This window comes from Eubalaena glacialis, chromosome 16 (genome assembly GCF_028564815.1).
Source record: "Eubalaena glacialis isolate mEubGla1 chromosome 16, mEubGla1.1.hap2.+ XY, whole genome shotgun sequence".
NCBI classification, from domain to species: domain Eukaryota; kingdom Metazoa; phylum Chordata; class Mammalia; order Artiodactyla; family Balaenidae; genus Eubalaena; species Eubalaena glacialis.
In genome coordinates this window covers 83,923,702-83,940,192 of record NC_083731.1, presented here as the reverse complement: position 1 = coordinate 83,940,192, position 16,491 = coordinate 83,923,702, and the positions used below count along the sequence as shown (strand labels likewise).

At 51.3% G+C, this 16,491-nt stretch overlaps 1 protein-coding gene across 2 annotated transcripts in view; it reads left to right on the top strand.

Moving 5' to 3' along the window:
* MTUS2 (microtubule associated scaffold protein 2) overlaps positions 1 to 12,016 on the top strand; it is a 318,132-nt gene extending 306,116 nt beyond the window's left edge. For both annotated transcript variants that reach the window (XM_061170836.1, XM_061170835.1), the window contains 5 exons: positions 2,187 to 2,260; positions 6,884 to 6,982; positions 8,086 to 8,205; positions 10,611 to 10,708; positions 11,803 to 12,016. In XM_061170836.1, the coding sequence (XP_061026819.1) occupies positions 2,187 to 2,260; positions 6,884 to 6,982; positions 8,086 to 8,205; positions 10,611 to 10,708; positions 11,803 to 12,016 (605 nt within the window). The remainder of the gene's footprint in view (positions 1 to 2,186; positions 2,261 to 6,883; positions 6,983 to 8,085; positions 8,206 to 10,610; positions 10,709 to 11,802) is intronic.
* The last annotated feature ends 4,475 nt before the right edge of the window (positions 12,017 to 16,491 follow it).

Genomic DNA, 16,491 nt, shown 5'->3' with positions numbered 1-16,491 from the left:
AGTTTATGTGGGTTGTAACAATAGCGACAACATTTAAGTACTACTAAGATTTTGACTCTGTGAAAGAAGCTTTTTACATGTTAACATGCATTTACGTTATATAGAGAATTTGTTTTTCAATTTCCCCTTTCCTCATTTTTTCCTCCCCAGTCAGCTGATTGTTAAAGTATATGAAAAACAATTAATTTAACAATAGATTAATAAATAATAAAAATTTGAGAATTAATATCAGAGTTTTAAAATTATTTTTAAATGTTCTTTGTAAACAACAAGGCCCACTGTGCAATAGTCAATACTCATGTGATTGCCCCCTCGAGCACCATCCCCACCGCCTCTGGGAACTACCCATACATGGGAAAGTCCAAGCTGGACGCAGGGGAGAGAATTTCCTGAGAACTAGTTAAATGTATTTCCTGTTCCTGAGAGCGTGTCTCATGTTTAGAGTACCAGTTCCCACCCTTGGATGCACATTGGAACCACCTGGAGAGTTTTTTAAAAAATACTGATGTGTAGCTCCCACTACAGAGGTTCCGATTTAATTGCTCTGGGGTGCAGCCCAGGCATCAGGATTTTTTAAAACTCCCCAGGTGATTCTAATATGTAGCAAAATTGGAGAAGCACTCTCTTAGAGCACAGTCTTCAGCATGGGACAGAGTGTCAGGATCTTAAAATAATGAAATACATTATGAGTACATAGATAGTCGCCATGGTTTATGCCACCTAATAGATACTGACTTTTCTTTGCTTGTGAGGTATAGCGTATCTGAAAATGCCCTAAAGCCCATCACTGCACTGTAGGAAAATGGTCTCAGGAAAGGGAACAGGAATGGAAATGTTACAATGAGTGTTGCCTTTTGTTTCCAGATTTTTGTATAAATAGACTTGGTAGATTTTTCTGACTAATGAAATCTCGCTTAGACGCCACATCCAGGGCCTTTGAATTACATATAATGTGAAGACAATGTAGGCGTATGTAATGGTAGCTAAAAACTTCATTATTATGGATGATGCTCTCAATGACTGTTAAAAGTAGTCATTTAGACAAAGGCAGGTAGACCAGAAACCCACACGGTTTTATGTCAGTAAAATAAGCACAAACTTTTTTTTTTTTTTCCAAATGTAAATTTCAGCTATAACAGGTGGATTTCTAAGAGACCTTAACCATCATTAGTTAAAAGATTTGGGTCAATGGAAACCACAAAGTTTTTCTTAATTGCAGCTTATGCCAGCCGGAATGATAATTATTGGTCTCCATTACTCTCCTGTGCTAAGCATATGATCCAGGTTGATTAATGAGACCTTTCCTCTCTCCAGTTATAACATGAAAACAAATTGCTTGTGTAGCTAGAATGAGACGGGCTTCACCCAGCTAATAAGACTATTCCCATCTGGAGGAAAATAGAATCCATTTGCTTAATAACTCTTACATGACATCTCTTTCTGCCTGTCTTGCAAATTATCACTGGAATGACACTTTTCACGGAATAGAATTGCTCCAAACTCCCCAAGAGGAACCAGCCCAATGAGTCCTTCCTTCCGTCTGAGTGGCTTAACATCGACTCTTTGCTCAAGCAAATCCTAGCATCTGTGGTTTCCAGAGTGTGGCCCAGAGGCCACCAAGGTGACTTTGCAGGCACAGCACTGGTCCCGTTCACCTGTCCATTCTCCAGCAAGCCCATGCTCCGCTCTCCTTGGAAAGGTCCCTGCTTCAGCCCGAGATTGCAGCTTCGTGGTAGAAAAGAAGAGTGATCCTGGGAGGGAAGAAAAGGGGGATTTAACATCAATTACCTAGTAGTTTTACCATTAGGAAAAGTTGGAGAATCAATGAGTGCTGTGAATGGAGAATCTGACTTGGCCAGGGTGTTGGTAGAGCTGGGTATAAAAGTGAGTGTGTGTGTGTGTGTGTGTGTGTGTGTGTGTGCTTGTGCTGTGTTTGCTTCCCTCCCTCCTTTCTTTCCTCTTAACCCTCGCCCTTTCTCCTATTTCCTTCCTCATCCTTTCTCCCTCTCTCCTAAATAACATTGCATACAATTTCAAACTAATGGAGAGGTCTCTTTAGGCTTAAGTCCTCTATATACTGGTGTCCCTTACTCACCTACATCACTAGTCTTAGCCTGGCAAAAGAATCTTGTTTGATCCCTTTTCAAAAGAAAGATCAACTTAACAATTTGATGTCTTCTCTCCAGAACTGATGTCTACCCACGAGCTTGAAAAGAAAGAATTGGAAGAAAATTTTGAAAAGCTGCGGCTGTCATTACAGGTTAGTGTTTCCTTAACTCCAACATCAAGATAATGGCAGCACTGTAATTCCTGTCCACAGACATTTATCCAGCACCTACCGTGTACTGGATCCTGTACTAAGCATTGGAATATGGGGGTAAATAAGACCTACTCCCTGCCCTTAAGGAGTTTACTGTCTACTCAGAGCTGTGATACAAATAGTGACAGACCAGCACGGAAGGTAACACATACTTGCACGGAATGAATAATACCGTTAGCGCCACAGGGGTTCCGAGAGACGGCTCCCCATGTGCTTGCGGTCAGAGCCATGTTTGGGGAAAGGGGAGGATTAGGGAGCAGAGCATTCTAGGCAGGGTTAACGGGGTAAGGAGACTCATGTAGGGCAGAAATCACAGGACATGTTCTGGGAATTGTAAAAGCAACTTCAATCCCCTGGAGATGTAATGAAGCTTCTTGGCGTCCCGCTTGAAACCTATACAGAGTGTGGGTCTCAGATGCCAGGGGCGCTGCCTGGCTTCCTTCTGATCTCGAAGGGGAGAATGGAGGTCTCTGCCGTCCAGAGACCCCAACCAGCTGCTTCTGTGAAAAGATGTTGACTGCCCCCAGCCCTAGAGAGGGGCTGCCTGGGAAGCCAGGGGGAGGTTGGTGGCCCTGCTTCCATTGCCAGCTCTGGACATCCCAGTCATAGAAAGATTACCTTTTAAATATTAGGGACATTCACATCTGGAAATTTGGGAGGTGATTACCGTAATTCTAATACAAAGGCAGGAATTTTGTTTCTTCAATGGCTCACTTTCCCCAGGCAGTGTTTTCTTGCACAGAGCCTGCCCTGCCGAGAAAAGAATCTAGGATTATGGAGTGTCACACTATTGAGTGTACTATTCAAAAATTTTTAAATGGGAAACCACCTGCTGCAAACCCACCCCCGATCCGTCGATCCATGCATGGATCCATCAGTGGGGCTGCACATGCCCACGTGCTCCTCGTGTGGCTTATCCTTGGCAAATTAACCCCAAACTTCTTTGTGTACCCCACATCCCACACCACCCAGATATATTACCCTTAAGGAACACAAACCAGGAAAGTAACAGCCATACTGTGATGTATCAGAAAACCCCAAACGGTCCAAAACCAAAAGAAGGGAGAGTTCTGTTTCATCCATGAGTCTTCACTTTGCCACTAACATCACACAGTCATGAACTGTGCACATTTTAGTGGTAACTCATGGGCAGAATCCATTTGAGCTGGAGGTTTTCTGGTGTGAGGTGGGTACAGTTGCTTAGGCCAGTCTCCTTGGGCTACTGGCAGCTAGAGAAACAGGTTTGGGGTAAAAGATTGGAGTTTGAGGTTTAAATCCCCACTGTACCTTCTCTTAATAGCTTTGAAATCTTGGACAGCTACATAAGCTGTAAACCTTAGTTTACCCATCTTAGTGTGAGCAGCTTAAGGGAAATAATATGTGTGTCAATGAAAAAATTAATCAATAGTGAATCCAAGAAAGAAATGGAGAATTTTATTTGAGCCAACCTGAGGATTAGAACCCAGGAGACAGTCTTTATGTGGTATACAATGAAATACTACTCAGCCATAGAAGAGAACGAAATTTTGCCATTTGTAGCAACATGGATAGACTTGGAGGGCATTCTGCTAAGTGAAATACATCAGACAGAGAAAGACAAATACTGTATGATATCACTTATATGTGGAATATAAAAAACACAACAAACTAGTGAATGTAACATAAAAGAAGCAGACTCACAGATACAGAGAACAAACTAGTGGTTACCAGTGGGGGGGAGGGCACGTAGGGATGGGGTAGGGGAGGTACAAATTGCTGGGTGTAAATAGGCTCAAGGATGTGTTGTACAACATGGGGAATATTTTGTAATTGCAGTATTTTGTAATAACTGTAAATAGAAAGTAACCTTTAAAAATTGTATTAAATTTTTTTTAAAGATTAAAAGACAAAGCACCAAGGACTGTCCCTTAGAGGTCAATGCACAGTTATATAAATTTTTGAGACAAAGGGTCTTACATCAAAGTAACATATTGACAGTGTACATAGTCCAACAGGGCAAGTAGTGGGTCATCGTGACCCTTACAGGATTGAGAAAGGAATGTTATCTCCTAAGGAGTTACCTTGCTGGCGCCAGGAGAAAATTGCTTTTTTTTTTTTTTTTTCCCCCGGTGAGCAGGCATTCCTGTGTCTTCTAAGGGGATCTAGTTAATGTATAATGCAGATGCACAGTGCACACTAAAGAGGGGTAGTGGCCCAGATGGGCAGAGAGAGAATTTTATGTTTAAAAATTTTCTGGTCCTGCCTTAAAAATAAATTGATTTCATCATGTGTAAAGGGTATAGAGCACTAGGCAGCAGCTAGTGCTATTATAATAGTTTCAGGCGTTGTTACATTTGCCATCATCATCATTATTATCGGGCCGTTGGTTAACTCCAAGTGGTCCATGCCGGGCCAGGTCACCAGCTGGGTCTTGGTGCTCTTACCTTGGCATAAAGTAGCCAATCCAAGTTGAAGAACAGCACGTCCTGTCTGATTGCTGGGGCACCATTGTGTGCCTGAGGATCTGTTTTGAATAATGGTGAAGAAAGCAGAAGAACCACAGTGTGATAGTTTAGATGCCACCTAGATGGTACTTGCCTGAGTTTTTCACTGTTTCACTTTTTAATGGAGGACAAGAGGCTCGAGAGGAATGCTTGCTCTGACGAGGCTTGTATAGGAGGTGGGTAGCACTCCAGTCATTTTATTTTATTTTTGCAATAAAATAATAGCTAATGTTTATTGAGCACTTACTGTATGCCAGGTACTGTTCTAAATATTAACTCTCCACCATCCTCTGGGTTAGGTATTATTATTATCATACCCATTTTACAGATGGGGAAACCTGGACACAGAGTGGTTAAACTGCATAGCGCTCCAGTCATTTTATAGTCACGTTCTACGCACGCGTGCCGGGGCCCAGCCGGCTGCCCTGAGCCCCGATTTACACTTGCTGGCTCATGTGCCTTCCGGCTCCCACTGACACTGTCTTGCCCTCATGCACCAGCATGTGCATTTAATGGCACTGTGGGGGGCTTTTATTTCTTAAAAATGAAATGGAAGTAACTGGAAACAAAAAAGAGAAGGAAAAGGAACCCGCCAAGGATGGTTTGCAAAACTGGGTTCTCTGTGATGACAAGAAAGCAGTCGAGCCAGCACGTGCTATGTGGCAGTGCTCTCGTGTGCAGTTCCATCGTTGACCGCACCCAGCTGCTCACATGTGGTGAGCGGGGCCATCTCTCTTGCCAGAAGTGTTCACGGGAAGACCTCAGTCCCTGGGTTTTAATGTTACAGAAATGGTGATGGGGGTGGAGAACTTTGGAACACGTGGCACCAGCAAGGCACCGTCTCTTCCCTCTGCTTGCGCGTCAAGGCTCTGCCCGGCTCCCTCTGCTGCCCGCCGCCATCGGTCAGGGCCGGGGCTGCGGGGAGAGGGCTCAGCGTGGTGGCACCTGTGCTGGCAGCAGGGCTGGGGCCCCGGGCCTCCCCACATGCGCCTCCATTCTCTCCACCTTCACACACAGAGCGGCCCTGTGGCGGGCACGTGCTGGGGTGAGGGTCAGCAGGGTCCTCCGAGTCGGGGGGAGCGTCTGAACGGGACAGACTTCGCTCACGTGGCAGCTCAGGCCAGGGGCCTGCCACCCAGGGGCGCCGAGGGGAGGGCAGAAGAGAGCCGGGGTGAGCGGGAGCTGGCTGTGGAGGAAGAGCGGATGTAAGGCGTGCTGGGGGCAGCGAGACGAGAAAGGCGGATGCGGAGGATGGGACACTGCGTCAGCGTCACTTGGTCCCGAGGGCGCGGGGTTTTACGTAGGGAGGTGAGGGGCTCAGGCTTGCGCTTTAGAAAGCTCCTCCCCCCGCCCTGACCCTGACTCCCCCTTGAGGGCAAACGAGTTGCCGGGTCCGGGACAAAGTCAGCAAGTGGCTCCACCCTCGGTGGAGCGAGTGGGATCAGGAGTGTTCGCGGATCCGGGGACGTGACACAGGAGACAGAATCCTCCGGGACCTGCCATCGCTGTGTTTAGTGCGGGGGGCGGGGCTCGGGCAGAGCCAGAAGTCAAGGTTGGTTCGACAGCTTCTGGCTTGAACTTAACAAATGAGAACAGTTCTTCTCTGAGATGGATTAATCGTCCTTCCTGAAGCCGGGGGCTAGAGGCCCCCTGGACTAAGATGGCTCTCTGCTGATGGGCTGCTTTTGTGAAGTCAGATATTAAATTATTAAACGCCTCCGCTCCGCAGGCTTCTTGCTTTCCTGGGGATGGGGGGCGAGGACAGCTCTCTGATCTCAGGAAGTGCTGTGTCGGGCCACCTGCTTCGAGTGCCCCGCCAGCGTGTGTGCACTTTCCGTGCGACGGAAACATGCATCCATCAGTGTTCTGTGGTCCATTCTGGATAAAGCACGGAGGCAGGGAGACCGGGGGCCTCTCCCTCCTGCATGCGAAGGCCTTTTGGTGGAGCCCGGTGGGGGGGGGGCCTCTGATCTCGACGCCCTGGGAAGAGCCCCCAGGGAAGGGTGGTGGCCGTCATCACCGCCTCCCAGGTGCCGCGTCTGCAGGGGACCGGGCTGGACATCTCGTGCATTACCTGCAGGACCAGGTGGACACGCTGACCTTCCAGAGCCAGTCTCTGCGGGACCGAGCCAGACGCTTCGAGGAGGCTTTGCAGAAAAACACTGAGGAGCAGCTGGAGGTACCATGCGCTCCCGGCCTCCCAGCACCCGCAGGGCCCTTGCAAGGCAGTTCTGTTGGACCCCAGGAAGCCGGGGGCTCCCCCAGCAGTCACCCCAAAGGCAGGGCCCCTGTGCTGATCTGACGCCAGAGCGACAGCGGTCAGGGCCTCCCGGGATTTTAAGCATGTGCCTGTCAGCACCTGTGCCGAGTCGGGACGGCCCTGGGTTCTCCATCCAAGTGTTATTCTTGCCTCATTGCATACGGCTCCCCAGCCCCTGTCCCTGGGCTGCTGTGACAAGCTGGGCCTGGGAACACCCCACCCTGGCCAGGCCCCATCCCAGCCCCACGTCCCGTTCCCTCCCAGTGCCTCCTGCAAGGGAGGCATCCCTGAAGCCCCAGTTGGTAGGGTGAGGGGTTTTTCCCCAGAAAGGCGGGCACAATTCCTTCCCTCTGATGTAAGGTTGCCAGATAAAATACACGCCACAAAATACACAATACCCAGTTACATCTGAATTTCAGATAAATGAGTTTCTTAGTAACAGGTATGTCTCATGCAATACTTATGTGAAATTCAAATGTAATTGAACATCCTGTCTTTTTATTTGTTACATGTGGCAAGCTTATTCTCACATTTCCTTTTCTACAAGGCCTTTTCTGCTTTTTAAACCACTTTGCTCATTTCCTATGCATGGCAGGGGGCGGGGCCCTCCATGGGCACAGATGGGACCTTTCAATCCCCACCTGTCTGTTGAATCAAGTAGTCTGCGTGAATGTTAAAAGCCAATGTTGAATGTACTGTTTTTACCCGCTAAGTTCCCTTGGGGCGATAGGCTGGTAGTGTCCGGCCACCCCAGGATCCGACGTTTCAGGGAATGACGGCTTCATCTCTCCTCCTCCCCAAGGAGCTGGATTTTTAGTAGCTCTCCCAGTGGAAACTCGTGGGCATCATTATCAGGGAAGGCTGTGAGCATTGTCTCCCTCTCGCCCTCTCGCTCTCATTCTCCAGTGCCTGTTAGGAAGCTTGTTAACGGATGACTAGATTTTGCTGAATCCATGGTGCTGGTGAATGCTGGGCTTCGCCGGGATGCCTGGTAAATAGCTCCTTGCTCTCTGCCCCTGTAGATTGCATTGGCTCCTTATCAGCACTTGGAAGAAGACATGAAGAGTCTGAAGCAGGTATTAGAGATGAAGAATCAGCAAATACACCAGCAGGAAAAGAAGATTATTGAGCTGGAGAAGCTGGTGAGTTGGCCTCTTACCTTGGGAGGCCCCGGTAACCTGCATGACATTCCTGCTGCCATCGTGGATGTCAATATTAACAGCATCCAGGTGGGGGCCCTTACACGTCCGGTGCTCACAACTGAGCAGAAAACGCCTTTCTTAGGAAGCCAGGAGTTCAGGAATCTCAGAGGTGGCCTCATTTGTAGAAACCTGGAGCCCGTCTGATGCCCTGCCTGGCTCCCCATCCATCACTGTGGCGTGCCAATTCCTCCCCTCCCCGGGGAAGATGTGCGGTGGGCCTGCACCCGTGGAGCATCGCTGATGTGCACCAGGCACGGCGCAGACACTTTCTGTGTGTTTGTTCTTTAACTCTGACAGCAATCCACTGAGTAGGTGCTGTCAGGAGCCTCCTTTTACAGATGCGGAGACGGAGGCTTAGGACGAGGTCATGTCTCACCCAGAGCCAAACAGTGGTCCAGCCCAGGCGGGAGCCCTGGGCCAAAGCTCCAAGCCCCGGCTTTCACCACACTCTCTGCCTCACCTTTCAGCCTGGCTCCCACAGAACTAGCAAAGGGCACCCCTCTGGGGGAATAGAGCAGCCAAAGTTCACTCCCCGCCCCTGTGGGTGCAAGGGCTGAAGCTGAGATAGTCATCCAAAGTTAGCAGCAGAGAAGCCTGCCTCCAAGGAGATGCCATTCTTGAGGGGAAGGTTGGCCCAAGGGTCGCAGATAGATTTTTTTCTTTTTTACTGTTATATTTAAAATAAATTTCTGATACTCTAAGAGGAAATATAATTTCCTCTAAAAGGAAATTATAAGATATAGATAAGAAAATTAAAATATCATATTTCTACACTGTTAATATTTCCAGAGCCTTTCTTCTGTACAAGTGTACACACTCTAATATACAACCCACACATACATACGAGTGTTTTGTATCCCGCTTTCTTTCAGTTAGCAAATCTTCAGCTTACCATCTCAGTAACTGATCACCTCCTCTAACTTTTCAAGTTCTCCGTATGTCTCGGAAATGTCCTTGAAGCCCCTATATCCAAACCAGGAGCTGGTCCCAGACCACCTGTTGCATTCAGTCGTCACGTCCCCTCTCCTGATCTAGCACCATCCCTCTCTGGGGACCTCTCTCACTGCACGGATGCCTGTCAGTCAGGATAAGGGCGGACGGGGGTGTGAGTGCCTATTGCCAGCATCAGAGGCAATGCTGGCCTCCTGGCACCTTCCAGCAGCCCAGAGCTTCCCAGCAAGGCCGGAGCCAAGGCCGGCGGGGGGCCCGCCAACAGAGCTCTCCCCTCTCAGCCCTCCTCCTCCAGGCAGGGCCATCTGCATCGTTATCTGGTCAGCTGCAAGCCTCTGGGCTTCTTTGGCTGTTTTTAGCCATGCTCCAGGCATTCTGCAGGTATGCAAGAGTTCTCATTCCAGAAACCTTTCCAGGCAGAGGGGTGGGTAGGGGTGGGGGAAGAACTGAGTTATTCACTTCCCATTTCCTGGGAGCAAAGATGAGGATGGGGTGAAGAGCCTTGCTGGAGAGCAGGGGCAGAGCCCAGCCCTTAGGCTCTGATGCCGAAGCCTGATTCATGGAGAGGTGGCGCTTTTCCTTAAAGATTACTCTAGCTGTGAACTTGTCACATTCTCTTCAAAAACTAATTTATTTCTCAGTGCATCTTAGAATGGAGCTCTACTTTGGCTAGGTCTCAGGCCCTGGGGACACACCGACAGAGAGAGCGGGGCATAAGTTGCAGAGGAGTAGCGACCACAGAGGATGTTATCTTCTGAGCATGTGCCACGCTGGGCTTGAGCTGCGTGTTCCTGGCTGCCCAGAGCCTCAGAAGGAAAAGAGTGTGTCCATGCTATTTGTATTTCCAGCCCTCCGTTAATTCAGAATGTCGTGGAGTGCACACAGGCCTGGCCAGAGATGCCGGTGCAGGGCAGACGGCCTGATGGGAAGAACCGGGGGACCCAGCAGCCAAACTGGGTCCTGGTGGTGCTTACGGCTCATTTCTGACAGTGGCAGGGGTCTGGGGACACTCACCGTGAGAAATATATTCTACACAGGAATCCAGTATAGGCACACACATAAATTGTATATATACAATACATAAAATCCATGATATACACTAATATATACACCCACATAATATATCTAACAGGGAAATATATACTGTATCTAAAATATATACAATACTTTTACTACACACAGTGCACTCTGGTATTTTCTATTCTGTTTTGTTTAAAAAAGAAATGCTGGTCACGTCCCTCTAACCTGATTTTACAACCGACTAATGCATTGCAAACTGCGGTTTGGAAAACACTGTTCTTGATAATGTTCCAAAGCCCAGAAGCCAAGGGCATTGGTCTGCCATCTATCCATAGGGCCTTGCTGAGAAGCTCTTGACACTGCATCTTTTATAGGCAGAAAAGAACATTATCCTGGAAGAAAAGATCCAGGTTCTCCAACAGCAGAATGAAGACCTCAAAGCCAGGATTGACCAGAACACCGTCGTCACGAGGTAGGTGGGCCTGGGCGTCGGAGCTTCCAAAGCATGTGTCGCCGACAGGATGGCTTTGCTCTTGACCTTGGAGCGCTCTGCTTTTGTCCTCACTCGTCCGAGCCCTGAGGCTTCCCCACCCAGGCTCTTGGCCCTCCCCACGTGGAGGGAAGCGTAGAACACACTTCTCTGAGCACCCAGCCGGTGCCCGGGCTCCGCAGAGCGGTGGGTCCCACCTTGGCGGAAATGAGTGACACCGGCCAAAGCGTGGGGCACAGCTGGGAGGTGACGGGGATATTTCTGGAGGAGGTTTCGGAGAGGCTGCCAGCTGGGGGTTCCCAGGCTAAAGAGAACCACCGTGTGAGCCGACCCCGAGCTCCATCACTGGGGCCCGCAGCTGCTGCACCAGCGCTGGGCCAGGTGGTCATGGCAGAGGAGAGCTGGCCTGGCCGGAGGGCAGCAGGGAGGGGACGCACCAATGCAGCTGCTCCCCAGGGACACTGCTTCCATCTTGGTGCTGCCTTCCCTGCTCGGAGGGCCCCAGGAAGGGAGGAGGTGGGCAGACCCACTGCTGTCACGACAGAGGCACAGAATGCCTTGGTTCCTTTTTCACTTAGCATCCATTAGCCGCAAACATCAACTAAGCATCCATTACGTACCAGGCGTCAGACTGGGTGCCAGGCACTCGAGGAGGACCGCTCTGGGGCCTGTTCTCCAGGGCTCCCGGTCCAGCAGGCAGCCAGATGCAGAGACCAGAGGTGATGGCTGCCAGGGAGGCCTGAGCCAGGGGCAGGGCGTCCCACACCAAGCCCCACTTCCCTCTCTCTCTTTTCCGGCGGCTTCTGCTCTCTCCCCTGGCCCCCAGCGCCTCCCCTGACCTGGGCAGAGGGGCTGTGGGCAGATCGGGTGTTGGCGGAGGGTCTCTGGGAACGGATGTGTCAGTGGGACGAGTAGCAATCACGTTTCAACCCCGCTTCTTGGTCCCTGGGGTCCGGCAGGACCCTGTTCTCCCCCGCCGGCACCCCCTTTCCCTGCACCCCTTGGCCTGGCAGACCTCAGGTTAAGCGCCTTCCGGCGTGACTGCTGCTCGACAGTTGCTTGTTCTCCCCGTGCAGACAGCTGTCAGAGGAGAACGCTAACCTCCAGGAATACGTGGAGAAAGAAACGCAAGAGAAGAAGAGGTTGAGCCGAACCAATGAAGAGCTGCTTTGGAAGCTGCAAACAGGGGACCCAACCAGCCCGATTAAACTGTCCCCCACGTCCCCCGTTTACCGAGGCTCCTCCTCCGGGCCCTCCTCTCCCGCCAGAGTCAGCATGACGCCCAGATGACGCCACCACGCTGCGGGTCGAGCCGCGGCGCCTGGTCCACGAGGATTTCCGCCTCGAGGGAGTGGTGACCATGGACCGGCCCGACTGACCCTGCGCACATGCCCAGTAGCTGCATAGCTGCATCCTAGGCAGAGTCCTTTTCTGATCCTCGTGTAAGACTGTCCTGGTACTGGCACTTAGGAAAGTGTAAATGGTAGTGTCTGATGTGCAAACGTTTGACCGTAATTAGAGCCAAAAGAAAGAAACACCAATCGTTCTTGAGCAATGAACTTTCACTGCAGAATATCAGGTTAGTTACAAATAGCTCAGTTTTGAATATCCATGGAATAATCATTGTGTACTGCACCGATATGTGTGTATATTTAGATATACGTATATACACATGCAGCGGTTCTGAATTGCATTTTTTATAACATGAAGTGCTGACATATTTTGGTGAAGGTCAGCAGTTTTCTAACTCGTGCCTAAGAATTATTGGGAAATGAAAATGCATTTCTATCTACCTTCCCGGGAATATTTCTACCCAAAATAGAAAAAGGAAAAAAAAAAAAAGATACAGAGAAGAAGCGCCTTCTGACCTACCACCACGTGGTACTCTGTTTAACACAAACACCAGCCATTCATGAACGGTAACTGCCTTTGGAACAATCAGCTTCTTAGTCCACATGATGTGAGGTCACTATTACTCCATCCGCCAAGTTTTAATTATTAATACTTCTGTCATGAGCGGATAAGGGGCAGCAGTGGGAAACCCTGACAGGGTGAGGAGTTTTGCAGATGTCACTCATGACAGTGGATCGTCTATAGTCTTGTAAACACAAGTTCTGCTTTTTTTTCCTAAATGGCATCTTGGAATCCATCATTAAGCTCTTTCATCTTCGGGAAAATATGGAAGCACATGACCTTATAGGATGAGGGTGAGAGTGACCTTGGAGTTGGCCAAGACCATTCACGCTCCGTCCTCAAGAAGGAAGACTGCTAATAGGGTCTGTGTTCTGACTAAGCGTAGAGTAGGAAAGCATACTCTGGCATCCTATTTGCTTTACTCTGATGTGATGCTGAAAATGGTCAACTCACCAAAATATGACCCTCAGCCCCACTTCATTGGCACCCCCCTTCGGTTTGGTTCTGTAACCCAACCTCATTCCTGTACATTGAGAAGCTCAGGGGTTCTAGCAGGGGCTTCCAGAAAACCAATTCTTCTATCCTGGGGGATCAGTTCCAAGCTGTGCTAGATCATCACATGACCTCCCAGAAACCCAGGTGTATTTTCTGCTGGATGATCGAGCAGTGCCACAGCTGACAGAGGTCCCATCTTTGGTCCAGGAGGTTCTTCCAAACAGAGGAAGGAGCCCGGGAAACAACCAGCCAGCGGTGGCTGGCTTCTGGACTGGCATTTGGCTCTGAAATGGTAGAATTAGAACCTGAGAGGTATTCCTGTAGTGCCGTGGACGATTAGAAGCAAGACACACAAAAGAAAGAAGCGGTTTCAACAGTTGATATGGTGATGATAGTGATGCCTTTGTTCGCTGTTTGTGACAAAGACCCTGCACTTTTCTCCCTAAGGCCCCTCAAAATGGTCCTGAGCACAGGACTGGCTCTGAGCATCCCCGAGGCAGGCGGACTCGTGTAGGGATGCTTCGTGGGCCAGAGCCACAGAGCAGGGAAGAAATGGCCCACGGAAGGGGTTGGCTGGCCCAGGGCCCTGCCTGCTCTGTGAATACGTGGCCAGCGTAAAGACAGACCTGGTCTGTGTCCCTTGCGTGAGTCAAGGTTGGGCTTCCTGGCCTCATGTACATCTCATTTCTAGCAAACCGCCAGGTGTTTGCCCATCCTGGGGACATACACAGGAGTATCCACTGAAGAAACATTTTTTTCCTTTAGTGGCTCTGCATGATGCTGTGATGTTGAGTTGGGCCTCCCGTTAGAGTAGGTCATGCCACGTTGACTAAATACACAAATATTTATTCTTTTAGCAGGCACCACCTGCAGACACAATAGCTCAGCCCTCCGAATTAGGAACTGCTTCCCTAACGGCACTTGCTAAATGCAGTTACACAGCAATACAGGTATCAGTGTTATGTTAGAATGTGGTCCAGTGTGTTAGCCTGTTGCAGTCAAAGTTGTAGTGGTGTTAGAATGAAGTCATCCCTCACTAGGCGACTAGAACTTGGCTCTAACCAGCCCTGACCTTGGGTACTTGAGCTAATTCCCACCTTGCCCTGGCTTCATTTCCCCGTCATGGACGCCCATCATATACGGCTCCTAGCCCAGAACACAAGGGGCAGCGGCCACCAGGCCCCTTCTGCGCCTCTCCAGCCCCACACTGTTAGGACTTGGACCTCTGTCTCCCTGGCGTCCACCTCCCAGGCCAGAGCTGCTGCCACGCAGAGATGCCGCAGCCTCCGCGCCTGCCGCTCACAGACCCGCCGAACCGCACCAACCTCTTCCTGGTGCGTGGGACCCCGTCGGTGCCCTGCCCTCCCGCCGCCCAGCACACACCCGGCGAGGTTCTGGGGGGGTGGGCACACCTGGTGGCCATCTGAATGGGGTCACTCGTTCTTCTGCCGGCCCCTGCGGGTTCTGTGTTGCCTATTTGTGTTTGAAGCATATTAAAATGAACTTGAGGGACCTTCTGTGACATGCACTTGATGTGACCGTTGGCCTGGCCCTCCCAGACTTCAGGAGGTCCGGTGGGGTCAGGCAGGGAGGCCAGAAGGCTGGGCTCCCCTTGTGTGTGCGCCAGCTGGCCGTCTCTGAGTCGCGAGAGCCCCCAACTCTCCCCCGACTCGGCGGATTCAGGATCCCTGCACCCGTCTTCCAGCCCAGATCCTTCAGCAGCCTTGCCCACGCTTTGGGGGGCTCAGCGGCTCTGCTCCGTCTCCCCCGTCCTGGGGAGGCCCGGGTGGGTTGGAGGAGGTTGGAAAAAGGACACGAGATTGAGGCCAGTCCCCTCACCGTCAACGTCAAATTCAGACGTGGACCTATTGCTTCCACGCCAGAGTGAGCTCGGTCTGTCCTCAAGCCCGTCCCTTTGCACCTGGCTGGTCACAGAGCTCTCCTCTCAGAGCGCCGGGAACAGGCTGGCGGGCTTGGGGGCGGTGGTCACAGCACTGCCTTGTCATGCGCTTTCTCATGCCCTCAGGGTTCTCGGGGGCCAGGACACCCCTTGAACCTAAAAGCGCTCACTTCCCCCACCCGGGCCTTCAGGCTGGGTTGCAGCCACTTGGCTGCCTGCCCAGGAGTGTCCCTCGGGGCTGCCCTGCCTGGGGTCGCAGGTTGGTTCCCTGTGGGGTTTGGAGGGACCTCCGGAGACTCCAGCCACTCTGCCCTCCCGAACCACTGCCGGACAGGAGCCCCTCGGCAGGTGATAAAGCCCCTTGAGTTACTCCGGACCTGCCAGCACCACTCCCGGACCTCCTGGGTCACCCACGTGTCCAGATTATTGGCGATGGCTGCTATTCATGATCTACTTGTCAACCCGTCCCAACCTGTTCATTTCTTCTGGCGTCTTGTGCCACCACCTTTAGCATACCCACCCTGCATTGTCCTCCCTGTCAGCACAGCTGCTTAACAGAGGGGCGCTGGCGCCCGGCCCACGGCCCACGGAGGAAACCAGGGTGGAGGGGCCTCGCATCCGTGGAGAGCTGTGTCCCCCCGTACGGGTGTCTTGCCGTGGCAGAGAGGCTTTTGAAGTCAGCCGCTCGGTCCCCGACGCTGGAAGGAGTGAGGAGAGCTCAGGTAGAAGCCGGGGGCAGGGCGTCCCACTCACTGCTGGAGGCTGTTCTCACTCCGCGGCTGCATCCGGGAACAGGCCCCCAGCAGTGGCCCGCGGGGCACCCTCGCAACGCATCCCTGCATCCCTCTAGGCAAGAGGCAGGGTCCTGCCCGCTGGGTAGTTTGGGTCAAATGCTCTAAAAAATCACCACCATCACAGGCTAGAGCTCATTCGCTTAAGTTTGCTAAATATCTTTTTTTTTTTTTTTTTTTGAACCTGTCTGCTTCTCTCAGACCTCTTTGAAAACAAAAGCAGGACACCTCGGGTTTCTTGAACGCCCAGCTCTGTTCCTTCCCCCTCAGCATGGGGGACATGCAGGCGAATTTGCCTCCCTCACCAAGTCTGGGCGAGTTTTCCAGAGCCAGCACCACGCGGGATGAAGTGCTGTGCAGCCTAAGCTGGGCGCCCCCGTCCCTGCAGGCCCCCCGGGTCCCTCCCCCAAGACAACCCAGGCAGGCTCAGCTGCTGCTGTCGGTTTCAACTGCACCCAAATCCACGTAGAAGGGGCTGCGTTAGCAGACGCTCAACAAGTAACCGCACGGCTTCAAGGAGTGAAAATGTAAAGCGTCCGTGGGAAAGTCCGACCGCGCAGCTTCTCCCGGCTCCCGCACCTCAGTCCTGAGTGCTCGCGGATCGGTGCTGAGAAGGAGGCCAGAGCTCACGTCATCAGCGGACGTACCACCTGCTTCATTCCCGA